The 20,695-nt window shown below is 39.2% G+C and overlaps 1 protein-coding gene across 1 annotated transcript in view; it reads right to left on the bottom strand.

Annotated features, from left to right (window-relative positions):
• Nucleotides 1-8,828: 8,828 nt before the first annotated feature.
• The window catches only part of cep89 (centrosomal protein 89), a 58,643-nt gene continuing 46,776 nt past the window's right edge, over nt 8,829-20,695 (bottom strand). Inside the window, exon 18 of the mRNA XM_068731086.1 lies at nt 8,829-10,090. Coding sequence (XP_068587187.1) covers nt 9,781-10,090 — 310 coding nt within the window. The 3' untranslated portion in view covers nt 8,829-9,780. The remainder of the gene's footprint in view (nt 10,091-20,695) is intronic.

Here is a 20,695-nt window from a genome sequence, read left to right as displayed (position 1 = left end):
TCTTTCAGCATGACAATGATCCCAAACACACCGCCCGGGCAACGAAGGAGTGGCTTCGTAAGAAGCATTTCAAGGTCCTGGAGTGGCCTAGCCAGTCTCCAGATCTCAACCCCATAGAAAATCTTTGGAGGGAGTTGAAAGTCCGTGTTGCCCAGCGACAGCCCCAAAACATCACTGCTCTAGAGGAGATCTGCATGGAGGAATGGGCCAAAATACCAGCAACAGTGTGTGAAAACTGTTAGAGAAATTCACTCGAAGCCGATGTAAAAGTAATTATCACAGGACATTTATTCTTGCAAGAAGGAGACAGAGTTGAAACACATACAAGTCATGTATCAAGGCTGCTCAGAGGTCTGCCTCTGAGTCTCTAATATTTATACTTCGGATAACACACAAGTGCGTTTGCACAGAATAATTTGCATAAAGCTACGTGGCATGTCTTGAACTCGTCCCTTCCGCACAAGCAAACGTCATCTTGACATTTAGTAAGATATACAATCGTCCCTTACAGAAGGTCACAGTGACTGCTAAACAAGGAACATCTGAGGATAACGAGCGTGAAGAGATTTCACACAGTAGTCACAGACTTCACGGAGCCTTGTATGTTAAACAATAACAACTGATCATTCTAAAAGTTATTTTTCTCCAACATTTCCCTCCTGTTTATACAAAGTATAACTACTAGATCAAAAATAAATGAATGAATGAATGTCCAATCAAACTAGTAATAAATTAATGCATAAAAACAAAACATCAAAAACAATAAAGAAAGAATATAATCAAAAACACACGTATTTTTGATGTCGTACGGATTATCTTAAGCGTAACATTTTAAAGACAAAGGAATGTCTTCACAAATGTACTGTCGCTTCCCAGCCCCTCATCACCTTGGTTGGAAATCTGTAAGTACACAGAGTCTGTGTATTCATTTCAACATCAATTCATCACTGTATTAGCCCTCTCAACATGGTATGAAAATACAATCACAATGAACCAAACATTTTGTAGACCCCTCCTGTTCCTCACCAGCAACACGTCTTGACCCCTCTACCGTATTGTTGCCCACCAAAATAGTACTAATTCAAACCCCGCAGTGTTTGATTTCCCCTAGGGACCCCAATGTCATCTATGTACACAGACTGACTGAAACTGCCAGTTGGCGCTGACCTTTTATGGTCGTGATCTGTCTCTATGAGGTTACGCAGGGAGGCGCCATCCATAGGCAATGCTTAGAATGGCCTCACCACGGTGCCAACGCACACGTTCCACTCCACTGCTCAGACCGATGTCTCTTACCTCCACAGAACCACTAGGTGTCAGCCCTGGGCATCGTCCATATCCATCAGTTGTCTGTGTGATGTTTTACATAAATTTGCACCATTTCAAGGTTTGAAACAGGGTGGTATTTTGTTTTAACAGTTGGAAACAGTGCAGAGTGACACAATCGTTGCTACTAGGCGGTTTGAGGAGGAGAAAACAATCTGTAAGGCACATTTGAAACCTGTTGGATCATTTTCTGGTGTCAGGCAGAACGGAATTGTTCCCAGCGTGTAATGTTAGTGTCGTTGAATTCTGTTTTATTAATTGTCAATTTTATCTGCCGTATTGTTCATTGTCAATTTTATCTGCCTAAACTTCCCACCGTAATATTGAACTAATTATTATTAGAGTTGCTAAAAGTAAAGCAAAACATAGTTCCCCTTATCTCTCACAGCCCTGGCTGTCTACATCATATTGTTTACCAGTTCCCGCAATGTTATGTCTATCACTGAGCCCTTGTGCTTCTTACAGACACCACTAACCCCCTCTGAGCGTGTTAGTATCTTCACTGGTCAGACAAGCGGCCTTAGAGACTTTCACCTCCCTGTTACTCCAGACTCACCCAGAGGGAACAGGTGTCTGCAATTAAGAGTTATCAGTGAGGTCTATTTTATGCGGACAATTGGTTGGAATTTTTTTTTTCTTTTTACAGTGCAGTCCCTCCCACCTCGGTGCATTCCAAGTTTTCCATGACCTTGTGCGTGGACTTTTTATGAGTCCTCCTGAGTGGGAGAGACACAATGTAATTTCTCTTCTTTTTAACATTTTTCACACATTCTGATTTAATTGTACCATTTGTTCTTTCAATCAACCCTGCTGACTGTGGGTGATAAGAATTATTAATTTCATGTTTATTCCAAATACCTCAGTCAAATGTTTTAACACCTTATTTACAAAATGTGTACTATTTTCACAATATTTAATTTCTGGTATTCCAAAATGTGGTCAAAGCTTTTAGTTAAAGCTCTCGCTACTATTATAGCATCTAGTGTTTTGGTTGGAAATACCTCTATCCATTGATCAATTATTGTCAAACAATATTTCTTCCCTTCACATTGGTTTAATTCAATGAAATCCATGCAAATGTGTTGAAATGGATATTCTAGTTCTGGTTATTTACCCCTAGCTGGTCTTTGCTGCCCCTGAGGATTATGTTTCGCACATACAGTACATGCTAGAATTTTTTTTTTTTTTTTTTTTTTTTTTTTTTTAGTAGTTTGTAAAGTCATATGCTGTTACGACCCTGCTTATCATAGATACCATCCTCCCTTTTGAGCCATGGTCTCGCCCATTGGCTCAAATAGAGCCGTATATCTATATAAGGTCTTAGGTAATATTAGTTTGCCCTCAGGCCATTCCCAGAACCCATTGTTGTCTATTTTGCAGTTTTGTTTTATCCAAAAAGTTTTTTCTTGCTGTGGAGCATTTGTTTGCATGTCTTTTAAGATTTCATGATCTAAATGTTGTACTTCAAAAGAAAGTTTGGTCATAAGGTTAGTTGATGTCACCATCTCTCTATTTTATTTTATTTTTACTGTTGAGAGTACGCATGAGTATGCATAGTTACTATCTGTATAGATGGTGACGACCTTGTCCTTGTCCTAGTTTGCATGCTTCTGTTAGAGCGTTTAGTTCAGCAGCTTGTGCTGAAGAATGTGATGGTAAAGGTTCAGATTTTAACACTATTATTTGTCACTACTGCATATCCCGTTACATTTGTACCATCCAAATTCTTTTACATGAATCATCAACAAACATAGTCATATCTGCATTTTCAAATGGAGTGTCTGTTAAATCAATTCTTGGTAATACACGACTCTCAATTTCAGCAACACATACATGAAAGGTGTCTTGCAAGTGACATGGAAGTTATTTTGTTTTGCAGAATTAGAACTGCAACTGCATGTGATACTTTTAGTGTTAAAGGTAAATACCATTAAAGCTTCATCTGCTTCAGGTGTCCAGCACAATATGTCATGTGCTGCCATAGATTTATCATCAATCAATTTTGATAAAGGTTCAGTTAATTCAGCGTAATTAGGAACCCAATTTTTTACAGAAATTAGTCATTCCTTTAAATTAAATCATTTGTCTTTTTGTTTGAGGTTGGTGCTTTGAGAATGGCTTCTTTTCTTTTGTCGTCTAGTGATTGGCCATCCTTAGATAAATCATAACCCAAATATTTTACTTTTTCCTTCCAGAGCTGGAGTTTGTTTTTGCTTACTCTATGACCTTGTTCACAGAGGAACTTTAGCAACACAAGAGTGTCCTCTTTGCATTTTTGTTGTGTCTTAGAGCATATCAAAATATCATCAACATAAAGTAAGATTTGACTTCCCCCAGTTGGCTCGAATTTAGCTCTGTTAGCTGCCTTCATTTGAGAAAAGATTGTAGGATTTTCACAATACCCTTCTATTATAAGTGTACTTTTCCCCTTTGAATTGAAAAGCAAACCAGAATTGACAATTTTTTATGCACTAGTATTGAGAAAAATGCATTAGCTAAATTTATCACAGTCATGAAGAGTTTTCTCTCTTCTGGCTGCAGTGATCACACCACTCCTGTAATCTTATCCTAGCCGTTGTTCTGTTAAAGAATGTCTCTGCATATTCTTATCTGGCCCTGGAGTGTCTGTAGTACATGGCACAATGCATGTCTTCAATGTATTGTTATTGTACAGTCTGAGGAGCTATTTTATCAACTTTTTCTTTAACTCCTGTGTACTTTTTGTACAGATCAAGACTGTAGTAATAATTTGGTGAGTTAGAAACCTCTTGCATACAACAATCAATCGTTTATTCAAACCACTTTCATTCTCTTTTTAACAGGTTAACTGGACAGTTTTCCGTTGATCGCACAAATTTCTGTTTTGTCTGTAAGCCCGTTTTTGGATCTTATGATCGTTTCATTAGTTGTTTTTTTTCTTCTGAGGTTAAGATAACAGATTTGCATGCTCCGGAATCACACAAAAATACCACTTCACACCCTTCTATCATCAAATCACAAATGTTTTTTCTTCCTGCATCAAACACAATTTTTATTTGATCTAATTCTAATATTTATATCTTTATTGTTCACCTTTAGTCTGTCTGTGTATCAGTGTGTGTGCGTGCTTTTACATGACCTGATCTGTCTGATGAATGCGTTGTCCAGACGTCCCCCTCCTCCGATGTCCCACTCCTCGCTCCTTTTTTTTCCTGCCACAGACTTCACTCTGCCTGTCGAATCCTCCTGCCTCTCCTCCTCTCTCTCTTTATCCTCTGCTCCGTCCGCGGAAGCCTCCACGTCTTTGATTATCTCGGAAATACACATTAGAACAAACAGGTTCAGATATTTCATCAAATCATCATATTCAAATGGTATAATTTTGTTTCCCTTTTTTACTTTTGATGGTTACGCTGCAACACTGTTGCTGCATATTCAACATATATAATACTGGTGGGTGTTGCTCACCGTATTCTGTGCCTGATCTGGTGGATGCTGGCTTGTAGAGCGGTCCGTCAAAAGTCTCGCATGACCCTTGTCAGTCCCGTCACAAGTTCAGTTGCTGTTGTTTCTGCGTTTTGTCTGAGCACCTCCGGGACAGTGCAGGAGGGAGAGAGTGGAGAGAGGTTTTCCGGAGGATCAGGCTGCTGGGCCCGTGAAGTTTGAATCTCCACGGGCTGGAATGTCTGGAGGGGAGACAGAGGGTGGGCGGACATACAGAGGAGGCCGCCTTCCCCACACTATTCACACAAATCAGGAGAATTAGTCACATTTTCAGTTTTTGTAATTGTCTTCTAGTCGTTTCAGTCTGTTTTTCTCTACTCCCTTTTTGCTCTCTTGCGCCTCCTTTAACCACATTTTTGCTTCAGTTAAACCTTCTTTCTTTTCTTTCCCTGCATTTCCCTTTCACTGTTTTTCTATCTTGTCAATCAACAGTTGACATCCCGTGGTCGTCAGTTTTTCATCTTCATGTACTTTATTTCTCCCTTAAAGTCTCATCTTTTATTGCTTTTGCTCGTTTTTGAACCAATCTTTTATTTAGTATAGTTTTATTATTTATTTTTCTAAAAAGAAGATGAAGCTCTTTTTGTTATTAGTACAAATAGTTACCGATCGTTTGCAAAATAAAATCTCTTCTTTTGTTCACTAATTGAGTTTAGGCTTCCCAGAAACCAAGGCTTACGAAACCTAATAAACTTTTAAATTCCCAGAATTTCAGGTGTTTATCAAACCCATTGATAGCTTTTTAGATTGTTAGTCTCAGGTGTACATCACTCCCATTTGATAGTTTTTTGATCTTAGGTGTACATCACTCCTATTGATAGCTTTTTAGATTGTTAATCCCAGGTGTTCATCACTCCCCTTGATAGCTTTTTGGATTTTCAATCCCAGGTGTACATCACTCCCAATTTAGCTTTTTATATTTAATTTTGTAAATCTTAAAGATCCAATTATTCAATTCAATAGCTCAAACTACTTCTTTTAAGATTGTAAGTCTTAAGAATGCTAGTTTTACCTATAATGATTCTTCTACTGGCTCGGTTCACAAAAAGGATCTCGTCACTCCGTCTCCTCTACAGCAGAATCCTGGCCACCAAAATGCCAAGTACTCTCGTGTGAGAATAGGGCGGAGGTCTTTGTCAGGAGTCCTAAACTCCCCTGTGCACAGTTTCAGGTTCAAAAGCTGAAGAGAAGTGGAGGTATTGAGATCCGGCTCGAAAGGACCAAGTTATGTTAGAGAAATTCACTTGAAGCCGATGTAAAAGTAATAATCACAGGACATTTATTCTTGCAAGAAGGAGACAGAGTTGAAACACATACAAGTCATGTATCAAGGCTGCTCAGAGGTCTGTCTCTGAGTCTCTGATATTTATACTTCGGATAACACACAAGTGCGTTGCACAGAATCATTTGCATAAAGCTACGTGGCATGTCTTGAACTCGTCCCTTCTGCACAAGCAAACGTCATCTTGACATTTAGTAAGATATACAATCGTCCCTTACAGAAGGTCACAGTGACTACTAAACGAGGAACATCTGAGGATAACGAGTGTGAAGAGATTTCACACAGTAGTCACAGACTTCACGGAGCCTTGTATGTTAAACAATAACAACTGATCATTCTAAAAGTTATTTTTCTCCAACAAAAACCTTGTGAAGACTTACAGAAAACGTTTGACCTCTGTCATTGCCAACAAAGGGTATATAACAAAGTATTGAGATGAACTTTTGTTATTGACCAAATACTTATTTTCCACCATAATTTGCAAATAAATTCTTTAAAAATCAGACAATGTGATTTTCTGGATTTTTTTTTTCTTCTCATTTTGTCTCTCATAGTTGAGGTATACCTATGATGACAATTACAGGCCTCTCTCATCTTTTTAAATGGGAGAACTTGCACAATTGGTGGCTGACTAAATACTTTTTTTCCCCCACTAAAATAGCCGACAAGAACATCGCTGTAGAGCACTCCGACACCAGTTCCGGCTCCTTCAGGTGGAAGTCCGCACCTTGCCAATCCCTGAGCTTCTTCTAGATGAGCCTGAACCTGATCCTGAGCTTCAGGGCCGGCTGGCACCAATGATTTTGATTGTAGTCTTCACATGTGCGTTGTAGTCTGTTCCTGTCTTGTTTGGTTGTTGATCCAAACCACACAGGTTGTGCAGAGAACAGACTGGATTAATACAGGGTTGAATTGCATCATCAGTTCCAGGCAGGAACAGGAGCTGGCACAGGAAGTTCATCCTCTGCAGGTCCTTTTTCCTGATAGTAAAACTTCCACAGTAGAGACAGTGTTATACTGTAAGTATAGTGATGGGGGGGTGCAGACGGTTTCATGTCCTCACAAAAACTGATACGGTGTCACAGTGTCAGTGAGCTCATCCAGATCTGTAACAGCAGCCTCAAAAAAACTCCATCAGTGCAGACAAAGCAGGCCTGTAACTCCAGCTTTGCCTCATTGGTCCATCTCCTCACAGTCTTGACCACAGGCTTTGCAGATTTTAGTTTCTGCCTGTAGTCCGGGGGAAGATGCCAGTGCTTATGCTCCAGGGCGCTGGATGTGATTTTCCCCAGCCTCTACTGCTGTTTCCTGTCTGTCAGGAAGTATGTGATCCACTGACGGTGAAAGCTTGGACAGGGAGCTGGGTGAGTTTGGAGCGCAGGATGTCTGGGATGATGGTGTTGAACGGCAAGCTGGAGTTGTAGGATGTATTGGCGTCACATGTTAACTGCGTCCTCCACTGACCTGATTGGCTTGGTCAATGGGGAGGGGTGAGTGGTGTAAATGTGGATGTTTGCTTTCATATTTGTTAACAATCCAAGAGCCTTTTATTAGAATTTGAATTGCTTTTATAGGGTTATTTAGTTATTAGAAGGTAATGGTTCACAACCAATCAATTTTACACATTTTAAACAGGCACATTTCTGTCTTCTGAATAGCAGACAAAGTGCAGTGTACATACACATACTGTTAGGGTAAAAATATCTTTACACTACTTTACAATAACTTTGCAACAAACATTCCCTATTTTGAAGAGGTGATGATTGGGGCCTATTTGTCATGCTGGGTTGTGCTGAATGTTATGGATATAGGTCCCATAACTTTCTATTTCAGAGGACGCAGAAGATGTTTTGATATTAATGTAATATCTGACCTTCACTGTGCTAAATTCCTTCTATTCAAATTTAATTTAGTTTTACCTGATGAAGGGCAAAAGATCAGAAATGTTTTTAATAATCAATGCAAGTGACAGATGGTGTGCAGGAATCTTCTGAGTCTTGTGTTTTTGGTGCTGTGCAGATGCCAATAAGACTTCATAGCATTTCAATTTGATCTAAATTCTTACATTCTTACATCTAACTGTGTTGATAGATGAATGTCAAAACCTTTTCAATTCTGTTAAATTCTATGATATCTAAGAGTAATTCTTGGATGTTTTGTTGTAATGTTTGATAGTCTCTCTGGTACATAACACTGCTTTTATTGAGGCCAGAAACGTACATACTTAAATGTATACATTCATATGTACTGTATATGTATGGTCGGCAGTCACTATGATGTTACTGTTTTTGTTGTTTATTAAAGCACATGTATAATGTTTATTGCTGATGACACTGTGGCTGAGAGGCCCAATGCCATAGTTTGGCTGTTTTGATTTGTTGGCAGGCTGCCCGTTTCTACGATTACACCAGGTATTAGATGCTTCCCTCATCACTTTACAGATATAATGCGTGTCTGAGCCACTGCACCGCCGTCATGCTGGTCTGAGATCGTCAGCAGGGATTTGTGGTACATCTCCATTCAGACAGTACTCTGCCTTGTGGTATCAGTCTAATGCAGCAGGGCTGCGGTAATGCCAAAGAGGTGATGTTATGTGCGTCATGACAGTTAGTTTTATGTCTGTATTTGATAGGCAGTACTCCCAACAACGCCCACTGGGTTCACTACTGTTTTGTAGTGGAAAAACAATTATGAAACAAGCTATCCCAAGAAATATCACTTGGAGTCAATTCCACTGTGTCTAAAGCAGATTTAATTGGAAGTCAAAATCAGTTTACAAATTCAGCTAAATCAGCCATGCCCCAAAATATAATCTGATAGTTTAAAAAGGTAGTAATAATAATAATGTGAAAATACAGCCAAGCAGCTATAATTGTATGTGCATTTCTTTGTGCATAAACACTTGTTTTATCTTAACACATTTCCAGGATATGCTCTGAAATACCATCACTACTATCCTCTCCAGAAAAATTGCTCAATGTCTTTTAGTCATTTTGAACATCCTTGTTTACCTGTAGCTTTTCCATATCTGCCTGTTCTGTACCATGTAACATTGCCACCGTGACAATGATAATTCCATTATCATATGTGCCCAGCAGGTGGCAACATTGGCTAAATTCTTTAGAACACAATAGCCTTAATCAAGCTAAATAATGCAACTTTCTCCAATATCTAAGTTTGCATGGTCTACAAAACCCTATAACGAATTTAAAAATACAAATAGATAACATCTTTATAAAGCTGATAAATCTTGGCAGACTTTCTGACTACCCAAACGGATGTCAGGTATATTTGGCCACGCTGTCAAAACTAGGCTGTGCTAAAAACTGAGTTGCTTCATTATGCTTTTTTTTCTCCAATGTTTTATATGTTTTACTGCAATCCTTGTGTCCAAACCAAGTTTCCTTGCAGGACAATTTTTTAATTTTGAAGTGACCTTACCCAGACTACTATTGCCTCCCCTTCACTATACTGGTTTCTACCAGAGACATGTGCTTACAAAATAGTTAAATACAGTTATGAGTTTGTTACAGAGGACGGTGCAAGTTTTAAGTAGTTTTTTTGCAAAACAAAGTTGATCTGGCAAATGCTGGTACGTTGACATGTGCAGGACTGTAACTAATGTAGTTATCTACAGTCTATCTTGACGTTGTGAGCAAACACACCTATGGTTTATGGCTTCAAGAATCTTAGCAATAGAAATCCAGCCCATGCTTATGCCTCTCGTCCAAGGGGTTGTTTTGGTGGTCTGAGTCAGATTTAAATATGGACCTTCTCTGGAGCCCAGGGCTTTGATAAGAGGTGAAGACGAGAGGCCCGGAGCTGTGTGTTTGATGCTGGGTGGCTGCAGTGGCCTCATCTGGAGCCTGAGAAGGCCGGCCAGGAGATGCGCTGCCGTGATGGTCCGCAGTGAGCATTGAGTCCAAAAGGGTCTCTCTCATCTGTTGGTTCTCCCTGGTTGCTGCCTGCCACACCACCTCCAACTCTTCCTCTACTTCCCTGGAGGAGCAGAGAGAGGAGAGAAAACAAGATCAGTTAGTCAAGTGCAAGCTGATAGGGTGATGTAAAGGAAATTAAAAAACAGAAGAAAGTTCTTAGAGTTTAATTTAACAATTATGAAAGAGAGAAAATAATACTATTAATGTGTAGGCTGACAAACATAACTAAACCCAAATGAAAGGTGCTTTTAAGTTGAATAACAGCTGACATGCAGCATTGATGTGGTCATAAAGCTCATTCATACATCATTCATTCATAGTCCTCACTCCTCCTTATCCATAAACACTGGGCTCCTGGGAATACAGTGGCATGCATCATCTCCTCTCCCAATTATTTCTTAAGTAGTACCTGAAGCATTGTATTTTTTTAAATGACAGAGAGAACGGCTCATATCAGCAATGGATATCATAATGTGATCAAGCACAATCAAGGCTGTAGTTGCTTTGGTTAAATTTCACAGTGCTATGGAATATAAAATAAAGAGTTTGGGCGTGAGTAAAATGGAGGATGTGGGAGTGTGCAGTCAGATTGAAGGAGACTAAATGAAATGTCTTCCTTTCATGTTAAAGATGTTTCTAGTACTACCAATCAAATGGTCAGATTTATAAGGGTTGTCACCACTTTTCTGTGCCTAGATACCAGCAGCCAGATTTATCCATGTGTGCTGTAGACACTAAAGAAGTGTCAGTTTTGCATCCGAAGCGTAATAGTGGGAAACTAAAATGAGACAATTATAAAGAGATCAGAAGACTGTGATTTGTGAAGATGTAACAGATCTGTCAGAATTACTAACTGCTTGGTTCAAACACTGTTTATCTATGGTACTCTACCTAAAGCAGGCACTGCAAACTGTTAATGTTGCAGTGAGAGAGCACAAGCTGTCTAGCAGTTCACACACCAGCTCCAAGAAGATGCTCTTTTTTTTTTTATCTCTACCTGTCTGTTTGTTACTGTCAGGGATATATATCAACAAATTGCAACCAGATCAGACTGAAATGTGCTGGATAAACAGCATTTGGCTTAACACCACCAGTTCATTTGATTTAGCTGATAATCTGGGGTTTTAACCTACAGAACGTTAGTGTCCATGACATGCTAAATCACTTTGGCTGGTAGTGTTGAAACCTGGTAAAACAAACCCCATTTATGATTGTATTAAACCTCATATATCTCTCACCACACAAAAACACACTCAATTATGGCATATTTCAATTAGAACATATAAATGAAAACATTAAGCTTTTTTTTTTAAGTCACTGTGTGTGATTTTACATTCGAATGGCCACAACATTCACCCCCACGTTAGTAAGGATGTTTAAGCTATGAGATGAGCTGGCACAATGCAGGGAAAAGTTAAGTGTTTCTAAATAAAGAAGCAATCATTGGGCTCTACGAGGGTGTTACACAGCAATCAGATCATATGGGAATAACTGTCAGTGTGTATCAGATTGTTAAAGGCTCTGACTTGGAAGCTTCACACATTCAAAATCAACGGATGCCATAAAACTCGGTTTTCTATTCTTTTCCTCCAGATCAGTTTCTTAACACTAAGAGGGATGATGCTATTTCAGCATAATCAGCACAATGAGAGATGTGATGACATTTGAGTCCGTCTCACCATGGATTTAAAATGAGCATAATGTCTCAAAATGCGGTCTGCCTGTGGCGAGAAAAACATCTGTGTTCCGTTCCCATTAAATGTGACCTTAAGCTTTCATTTAACAGACCCTTATTAAAAACAATTAAACAACATGACTGAGTTTAAATAGGCCATGCCTAACTATAATTTTGACCCTAGCAAAACCGCTTTGTTACTCTGCCAAACAGCAAGAGCAATATCTCTGTTTAACTATCGATAATGTCCTTCCAAAAAGGAACACTTTACTTAACACCATTACAGTAGTTGTAACATAAAAAACATTTTGTTTTATTGAGACCCTGTCAGACAGCTGTTGTTGCACTTCTTTTGTTCTTTTGCATACGATGGTCTAAATACTATGTCCACCAGCTGTTATAGGTTGAAAGTACAAGGCCTTCACTATACCGGCCATGACACATAATCCATAATTCAGAGTTTGATCTTTCTGCCACATTCTTGATTGCTGATGTATTTCAAAACCAAGCACACAGACAGGAACATAAACAACAGCCATGACAGTAATGCTGTAAAAAGATGTCAAGGTCCAGAAATGTGTCCATTCAACACAACATCAATCAAAACTCATTTGGAATAAAAGACATTACTGAATCAAAGAAATAAAAAAAAAAAGAACTTCCTCTGGCCTCCCTACTGGTAGATGACTTTTACCCTTTCGCAGTCGATGCTGTTGTGCCTGTTGAGACACAAGTTCCCCAGTTACGTCACATGACGACAACTGGGCCAATTCCCTGACAACTGACCAAACCCTATTCGCTAATGAGGACCGTGAGATGTGTTGTAAAGCTTCAGGAAAAGCAAGTTAATGCACCATGAGTTGAGATCATTTATTAAGGTCAAAATTGGACTTGTGTTGTGTGTTCTGTGTGTGTGTGTGTGTGTGTGCGTGTGTGCGTGCGTGTGTTTTCTGTAAACATTTAAAGTAAAAAATAATGATATGCCACATTAGAGTTGACGTTTCGCTCTGTTAATTCAGTTCATGATTAAATCAAACACCGTTCCATCAATGTTGGCCATGTTCCTCTCATTTTATGTATGATTTCACGAATCAACAACCTATTATTTACAGACAGAGACAAAAGAAGGAAGGAGTGATAATAGAAAACAATACCGGCTCCAAGGAGACAGCACTGCAATTACCCGTGTGCGCTGTTATTGCTATAATGCCTGATGGATTAAAGCTCTTTCGTCAAAGGCTGTTGACACGTCAGCAACTGAGGCAATCAGTTTCCATGTCTGGACTCAGTTAGCCGCTTATTGCAGTGGAGGGAACATCAGCATAACCGTACAGCTCAAATATTGTACGTGTGTATTTGAAATGAAGTGACGCGCTGAAGAGCATTGTCTTCAAAGAAAGCTGCGGACTTATCTGTGTCCAGCCAGCTGGTTTGAAGAGCATGACACGCTGTAACCACCAACCTCTGGCCCAAAGCTAGAAGAGGGCAAAATTAAGTTTAAACATGTGTTATTAATGAAGAATGGTGACTCCGTTTAGCTGGAACAAGTACCACTACACTGTAAAATAAACACTTTGGACATACATAGGATGGGGGGTACGCTTTTGTGGTTGCTTTTCTGTCTAAAAGCAGTGAAACATAAAACACGACTAATAGTCTACAGCCATGCTAGCAGCTCTGTGAGGCTGTCCTTAAAGAAACAACCTTAAAAACTAATTTAATCAGACACTTATTATATTGTAATTCATTTCCATGCATGCTGCTCAGAGTAATCACATTGGCCGGCTCGTCTGCTTACAGCACAGGCTCTCCCTTGCACAGACCTGCTTATAACAAAGCTAACAGCTAACTGTAACAGTTGCATTGCAACGCATTAGCTTGAGACTTTTCTTCTAGCGCCACCATGAAGTTCACATTTGTGGTTGGAAGTGAATTGATGTGCGTTAACTATTGGATGGATTGACATTGTCATGTCCCTCTTAGCATGAATCGTAATCATTTTGGTGATCCCTTAACTTTTCATCCAACGCCATCATCAATTTGTCCAATATTTGCCCGTCTGTGGGCAACACCAAAATAGAATTTCACAACAATCAGTATTTATTGTTTTAGCGGGCTTTTTCTGATCAAAACTTGGATTTAGTTAAATTTTCAGGACAAACAGAACAGGCTTTGGGACAACTGCTCGTAAGTAGTCAGGACTGTCCTGAATTTGATGGGACATCTGGTCACCCGAGCCTCAGCTGTACTTTGTGTTTAGTGCTAATTAGAAAATGTTCAATGCGAACACGCTAAACTAAGATTGGGAACATACTACATTACAAGTTTATATCTAATGAATCTTATCAGGATAAACACCTTGAGATATAGAATTTCATTTTCTACAGGGTCCCTGAAGTCACTAGTACGACACGAGGTGATAAGACTTACAGTGAAAATTTTAAAAACCCTTATTATTTTACATACTGAACAAAAATATGAGCATGGTTGTTCTCTAACCTATTCAAGTAGTTTTGTGGCTCATGAATAGTTTACAATGGTCAAAAGGATAATTTTGGAGACAACTGAAACTATCTATTTAGGTGTTTATGTATGGGGACTTGATTCCTTAAAAACACACAAGATTGGTTGTAGATGGGGTTTGAAATACAGTATTTTCAATTTAATCTAAAATCATGGAGTCCCTCTGAGATCACAAATGTATCTTGAAAGCATTGACTCAACTATGAAAGGAAAAAAGATTATAGTGAAGATTAAATAATGTTGTTTCTTTGAGTGACGTACTAAAAACATTTTTTTCTTTCTTGAGTAAAGACCCACACAATCTCCATCTTCTGCTAATTACCTCCAGCCTAAACAGCATGCACATATGCGTTACCCATGGCAACCACACTGCATTGCTTCCTATGCAGATACAAAGATAGGTCTTGCCGCTATAAGAGGTGGAAAATTAAACAGGAGGATGTCTGTTATGTGTATGTGTGTGTTTTGGTGGGAAAGCTGTGGTGACCAGTCGGTTGCACAGCAGCAGCTCTTCTACCTCAGTATGTCTCTATTACAATTATAGCTTCAGTAAGCTGCAGCCATCTTAGGATTCGGTCTATCGCTCTGCAACAGAATCCCCCCTCAACATCCTCGCTCTGTCAGCTCAGACATTAACATTATTCAATGTTATCTGAGCTGTGGGGTTCATAAGTCTGGCTGGGAGGAAGAAACAGGGAACCACAGAGGCACTAGCATGAAACAATCCGTCCTGAAGTATCGCTTCAATAAAGTCTTTATCCTTCTGTTCCCTAACCGAAAAGTAGTGTGTCATTTCGTAAATACACATGGATAATTTAATAGTCCTAGAACCAGATAGATACTGCAATGGCTGAGTAGTAGTCAATTGTAACATCCACACATGTCACCGGCTTTGTTAAATTGAATCTGGCTATTCTCAGATCCATATCTTAGGAGAGGGTCTCAGAGCAAGTTTTCAATTTGTCGTCCAGCATGCTTTGGCCGACAGTCGGACATCATTCACATAAACTTATATGGTATATATATTAGGGCTGGGCAAGTAAACGCGTTATTATCGCGTTAACGCATCAATTAATTAACGCCGACAATTATTTTATCGTGCGTTAACGCATTTTTTTATTATTAAGCGGACATTTTTAACACAAGAACCGGTGTTATGGTTTAACCAGAGACCCTGTTAACTGGCGACCTTCAGCCGAATGCTGAATTTCCAACAGCTGCCGTACCTACAGAGGCATCGGTTAAACCATAACACCAGGCAGCAAGCGGTGAACAGCTGTTTGTGTGGAGTCTCTTCCATATCTTCCCGTTTCCTTCATCTACATTCCCCTGGGTCCTAAGCCCCTCCCAGTACAGCTTATTATCACCCTCTATGTACCAACGTATATTTAAAACTAATACCACACATATTACACGATACTCAGCGTTGCATATGTGTCTGACCAAAATACCAAAAAAAGAAATGATTAATTTAAATTGAGTTTTTAAAGTTTTTTTGTTTGGAATATGCATAATAAGCATATCAAGTTATCGCTACCGAGAATTTAACAAACATAAAAAAAAAGAAAGAAAAAAACATGACTTTGATAGGTTTGCAGTTTTCAAGGTGTGTATTTCAAAATGCATCTATTAAATTGCATCTATTAAATTGCATCTATTACACACAATAAAGTTGTGAACACCGGCTGAATATCTATTATCAGAATCATTATAACTGTATTTTAACTGCTACTGTGTAAAGGAAATACTGCTGTTAAAAATAACCTTATTTGTTTAAAGTGTTTGCAAACCAAATGTTATTGCACTTTTGTTCATATAGCAGTACTTTTAAAATAAAAGTGCACAATAACAATACTTTTGAATTAATTATTGAATTTTGCGCATAACAATGCGATTAATCGCAATTAATCGCAAAAAAATGTCCAGCACTAATATATATATAACTTTTATGGATTAAAGTATTGTGAATAAAAGAGGTTCTGGATTGATTTTCCTTATAATATATTCAAATATGGCTTCTGTTTTACGAAAAAAACAAAAACATTTTGTAACACTATAAGCACCAACACTGTGGGTTATTTCAGTCAAATTGAGAAACGGTATATTGGTGCTGGTTGCAGCTCTACAAACATATTATGGATTCTATATGTGAGCGGAGTGCTGCTATTAGCAAAGTACTCCTACTATGTGCCAATGGCAGACTTCACCCTCTACTTGCTTTAGATCACAAAACAAACCTTCCAAAGAGAAGCTGGAGAGACATGCATACAAAAGAAAGAACATATAATCACGACTCATCACTGTCAATTCGATGCTTCTTTGTAGTACTTTTTAAAAGCTGTTTTCTTGAAACCGCTGAGCCATTGCAAGGAAGTACGAGTTATAAAACACTTTGTCACAGCAAGTAAGGAACAATTAACAAAAGGGGAAAAGAGAATCAGCCATCTTTGGTCCTCTCTGATGGATGCAGCAGACACAGAACCCCTCCTGAACCTGATGGGAAACCAAGGGATAAGGAAATACTACTAAAATGTGTTTATCTGCATTCATGGGCTTTAGCATTAATGATGCATGAGGTTCCAAGCGTGTGTGCCATTAACATAAAAAGTCAGCAATTTACACTGCTTGTTTTCCAGTGTGTGAAAACAGGAGAATTCAGACTGCAGCAACCAAAAGCTCCAACACACTTGTAAGGAGGAAGACTGCATTTAGATCAGAATTACAACTGAAAGAGTGTGTCACTAAGCTGAAAACAATATCTAAGTAAACACAAGTTTACCCTGCATTTAATAGTCCAGGGCTGTACCCTACAAATATTTTACACAAAAACTATTATAGATATATACTCCAACAATTCTGAGTACATTCTTAATTCATAAATCAATTTCAACCAATTTATTGCACCCTCCACAAAAAACAGAACACATTCAATCCCAAAACAAAGTCTAAATGTAGTGTGAATGAATTATATTATCAGGTGAAAGAAATTAAATGAAAGCATAAGTCAAAATGCGAATCCACTAGAGACTTCAGTTACCTTTATCAAGATCCCTCTTTGCTCATATGTGGCTTTCTATGTGTTTGTGCTGGACTGTTTTTAGAGGAGGAAAAGTGATATGAAGGCTCAATCCCCTCCTGAGCTTCTGGAAGTCTCAGACAGAGGCTACGGAGAACTCAGCAGGCAGGCGGTAATCACAACCTATCAGCAAGTCTGCTGCTGTAGCACAGGAAGAATACAAAACATTGCATCAGAGAGGAAGAGGTCGACTTTTCTTCTGTGTGGGGGTGAGAAGTTTGACTTCAGCTGAGTGGATCGCTACCTGGCTGAACGCCTAATGCTTTAGCTGAGAACGGAGGACACCTGGTTTCTCAAAAACACAAGGAGGACAGGAACTCACCACCAACTACACTGATAGTTTCACTTTATTGCTGTGGCTGCAGACAAGTCTATTATTTGGGGGTCAGTCAGGACTTCACCCACACGCATGCCAATGACTCACAGTATCCAGGGTAGAGCGCATGTTTGGTAAATCTGGCGGTGAATGCAGTTTCACAAGGCCAGCAGGTTTGTGGTGACGTAAAGCCGTTGCAAGTGCCGTGAGTGATGTGTTTGGTAGCGTGTGTGTGTGTGTGTGTGTGTGTGTGTGTGTGTGTGTGTGTGTGTGTGTGTGTGTGTGTGTGATTTGTCATTACGATGCCCTCAGGGCTGAGCAGGACAGGATCTTCTCACAATCTGATTAGCTAGCTTTCATTTGATAGCAGCGGGCAGCAGGCCCAGGGACAGAGCTAAAAACAGACACACCAATGAGGGAATAAAGGGGAAGTGGGAGATTGTTTCAGGAACAACAAAGTACCAGTCTAGTTTGTCATGGCTGACACACTGTAGCAGTAAGAATATTCCCGTCTTCCCGAAAGTCAAGTCCAACTCAGATGATTGGCTACATGACATTTGTAATTTTTTCATAAAACCCTGTGTCATTTTGGTTATTACATTACTTCCCTCACCAGGACAATTCAATTAGCTTAATGGACTACGATTATCATTTACAAACAGCCTTCATTTACAAGATTGCTATTCTTCTTCTTCTCTTCTGACATTCTAGCACCAAGTATTTAAAAAAAGTCAAGAATTTATAATGTATATAACCACAAGAAAAACACACAGATTAAATTTACATAAACACAATACTTACAACATGAAAAACATTCTTAATTTTGCATTGACACCAATGATTACCCACCAACCCGCTGTTTGTCCCAGTAGTATGTCTTTCTATGTAGTTCTAAAATAAAATGCTTCAGGCACTATGCAAATCCTGTTAAAAATCAGGCAGGGCTGTTTCACCTCCAGCCATCTAGCACCAGTAAATGAGGACAGAGTGGGGATCGGAGGGTTAGTAGCAATGGACGGTCCTAAGGGGGTTAACCGATTTAGTGTTGAGAGAGAATTTTAGAAGAGCTGTGTGATCTGCTGCATGCAGTGGTTTAACAGGGATATCAACATCTACATCTATTATACTGTACAAATATAGAAAACCTGGAGAGTACATAGATACACAGCAGCAAAAGTGATGATGTCTTGCTTTTGTAAAATTATGTGTTTTGATGCATTATCAGGTTGTGTTGTTGTGTGCACTATCCCTTGTGAATTGTTGTCCTGTTGTGGGTCGCATTATGTCGTGTAAAACCAAATGACTACTGTAGGTCAATTCTGATACAAATAATGAGATTTTGAGATTTTTTTAAATCCAGTTATGATAAATCTATCAATATTTGTTACTGGAACTAAAAACACGACATAAACAAACAATGTTGATTAGGATTCCTTAAGTCCGACGATATACTTTGAACCATTTTTTAACCACACGTTCGCATAGACAACTGGCTGCGTCCTGAACAGAACTGTTCACATACTTTTCTATGTACTACATGTGTTGCTGAAGGATTCAACGAGAGCGATTCATCAGAGAACTCGAATTGTATTGAATTTCCGGATTTGCATGATGTGTACAATAAACCTGGCGACACTCAAGGAGGTTACTATTAAATGAGTTAATTCCGAGATCACGGCAATTCAAGCAACAAGATCATAGTTGGTATGCAAGGCCCTTAAATCAAGTACGTCAACTTCTAAAACGGTACTGATTTGCCAGATATTTTAAGCCGCATATTTGTCAGTGCAGCTGCAATGACACATCTTACAGATTTGTGGAACTGCAGACTATCAGCTTGTCTTAATAATTTTCCCCCACTGTTGTCTCTGCTGCGTATTGCATCTTTCGGACGTTTAGCGTAAATTTCTGAGGACGTGCACAACCAACGCTCCAAGCGGATGCAGGACACGTGGGGCCGCAATCATGCACAGGTGTAGTTAAAGGTATGCATTACCCGTAGCTTTAAACTTCTTTAACTGATTTTTGTGGCCACTTGAGGGCAGCGCAACAAGCTGTAAACAAATTATTGACATATTATCAGGATGTGCAGTTGATATGACAAATGTGTTTGCGAACAGCTGCTTATTTACACATCCAGCAGACCCATGGTGACATTGGCATTCATTTGGTGTTCCTGGAAACATTATGTCCAATGTTATATTCACTCTATGATCGTAACACTTTGTACACAAAGCTATTTCTATGCATATTTCTGTTACATATATTGGTTGTAGCAGATTTAAATTTGGTTATTGAAGTTACCGCAGTGAACTTTTAATTTTATACTTATGCTTATGACCTACATAAGCAAACAAGATATCAGCGAGAATATGAGCTATTTCTATGTAGTTATTCTTAATGCCTGTCATCGGGTCTGATTTCCTCACGAAATCTGATGAAATGATTTTCGCAGGATTAGCAGACTCTCCTTCCTTTGCCTCCCTGGGAGTCAACACCAACATTACACAGCTGGAGGCCCAAGCCATGTTGGGAGGGAAAGAGAGGCACTGGAGAACCAGAACCAGAACTGAGCAGAGCAGAATGTCAGACCCTGAAACAAGAGGTTCTCTAAAGGGACTCTGGTGCTCGTAAAAACTACAGCTTTTGTCCACAGGGACCACCACAATCAACACAAAATGAAAGTTCTATGTAGTAGCTATAAAGACTTGTGACCAACGTATGTATGTCAATGCAAAAGGTATTTGAGTCAATGCTCTCTGGTGGACAAACTAGGTAAACACTTTTTCTGAATTATCTCAAAATCTGGCATGTCTGTACTGTACTGACCCTGTGATATTTAAATCAATGATAAGCTTAACCAGATGATAATTGGCCTGGCTTATTCTTTTTGAGGGAAACAATGTAAAAAAAAAAAGACAGATGATTAACAAGAAGGCTGACGCCGATCTGTTCGTCTAGACATCTCCATCTGTTTCTTGCCAGTAATTGTCTTGTTGATGTGACCGGCTCTGCCTTCATGCACACCTTACGGCTGCCTCTCGATGTCTCTGCTCTCCCTTCCGCGACACACACA

The sequence above is a fragment of the Cebidichthys violaceus genome, unplaced genomic scaffold (assembly GCF_023349555.1).
Source record: "Cebidichthys violaceus isolate CVI_PGR_0920_01 unplaced genomic scaffold, fCebVio1.0.p SCAF_5, whole genome shotgun sequence".
Lineage (NCBI taxonomy): Eukaryota > Metazoa > Chordata > Actinopteri > Perciformes > Stichaeidae > Cebidichthys > Cebidichthys violaceus.
The sequence above is the reverse complement of the archived record's forward strand: the minus strand, read 5'-3'. Positions and strand labels throughout refer to the sequence as shown.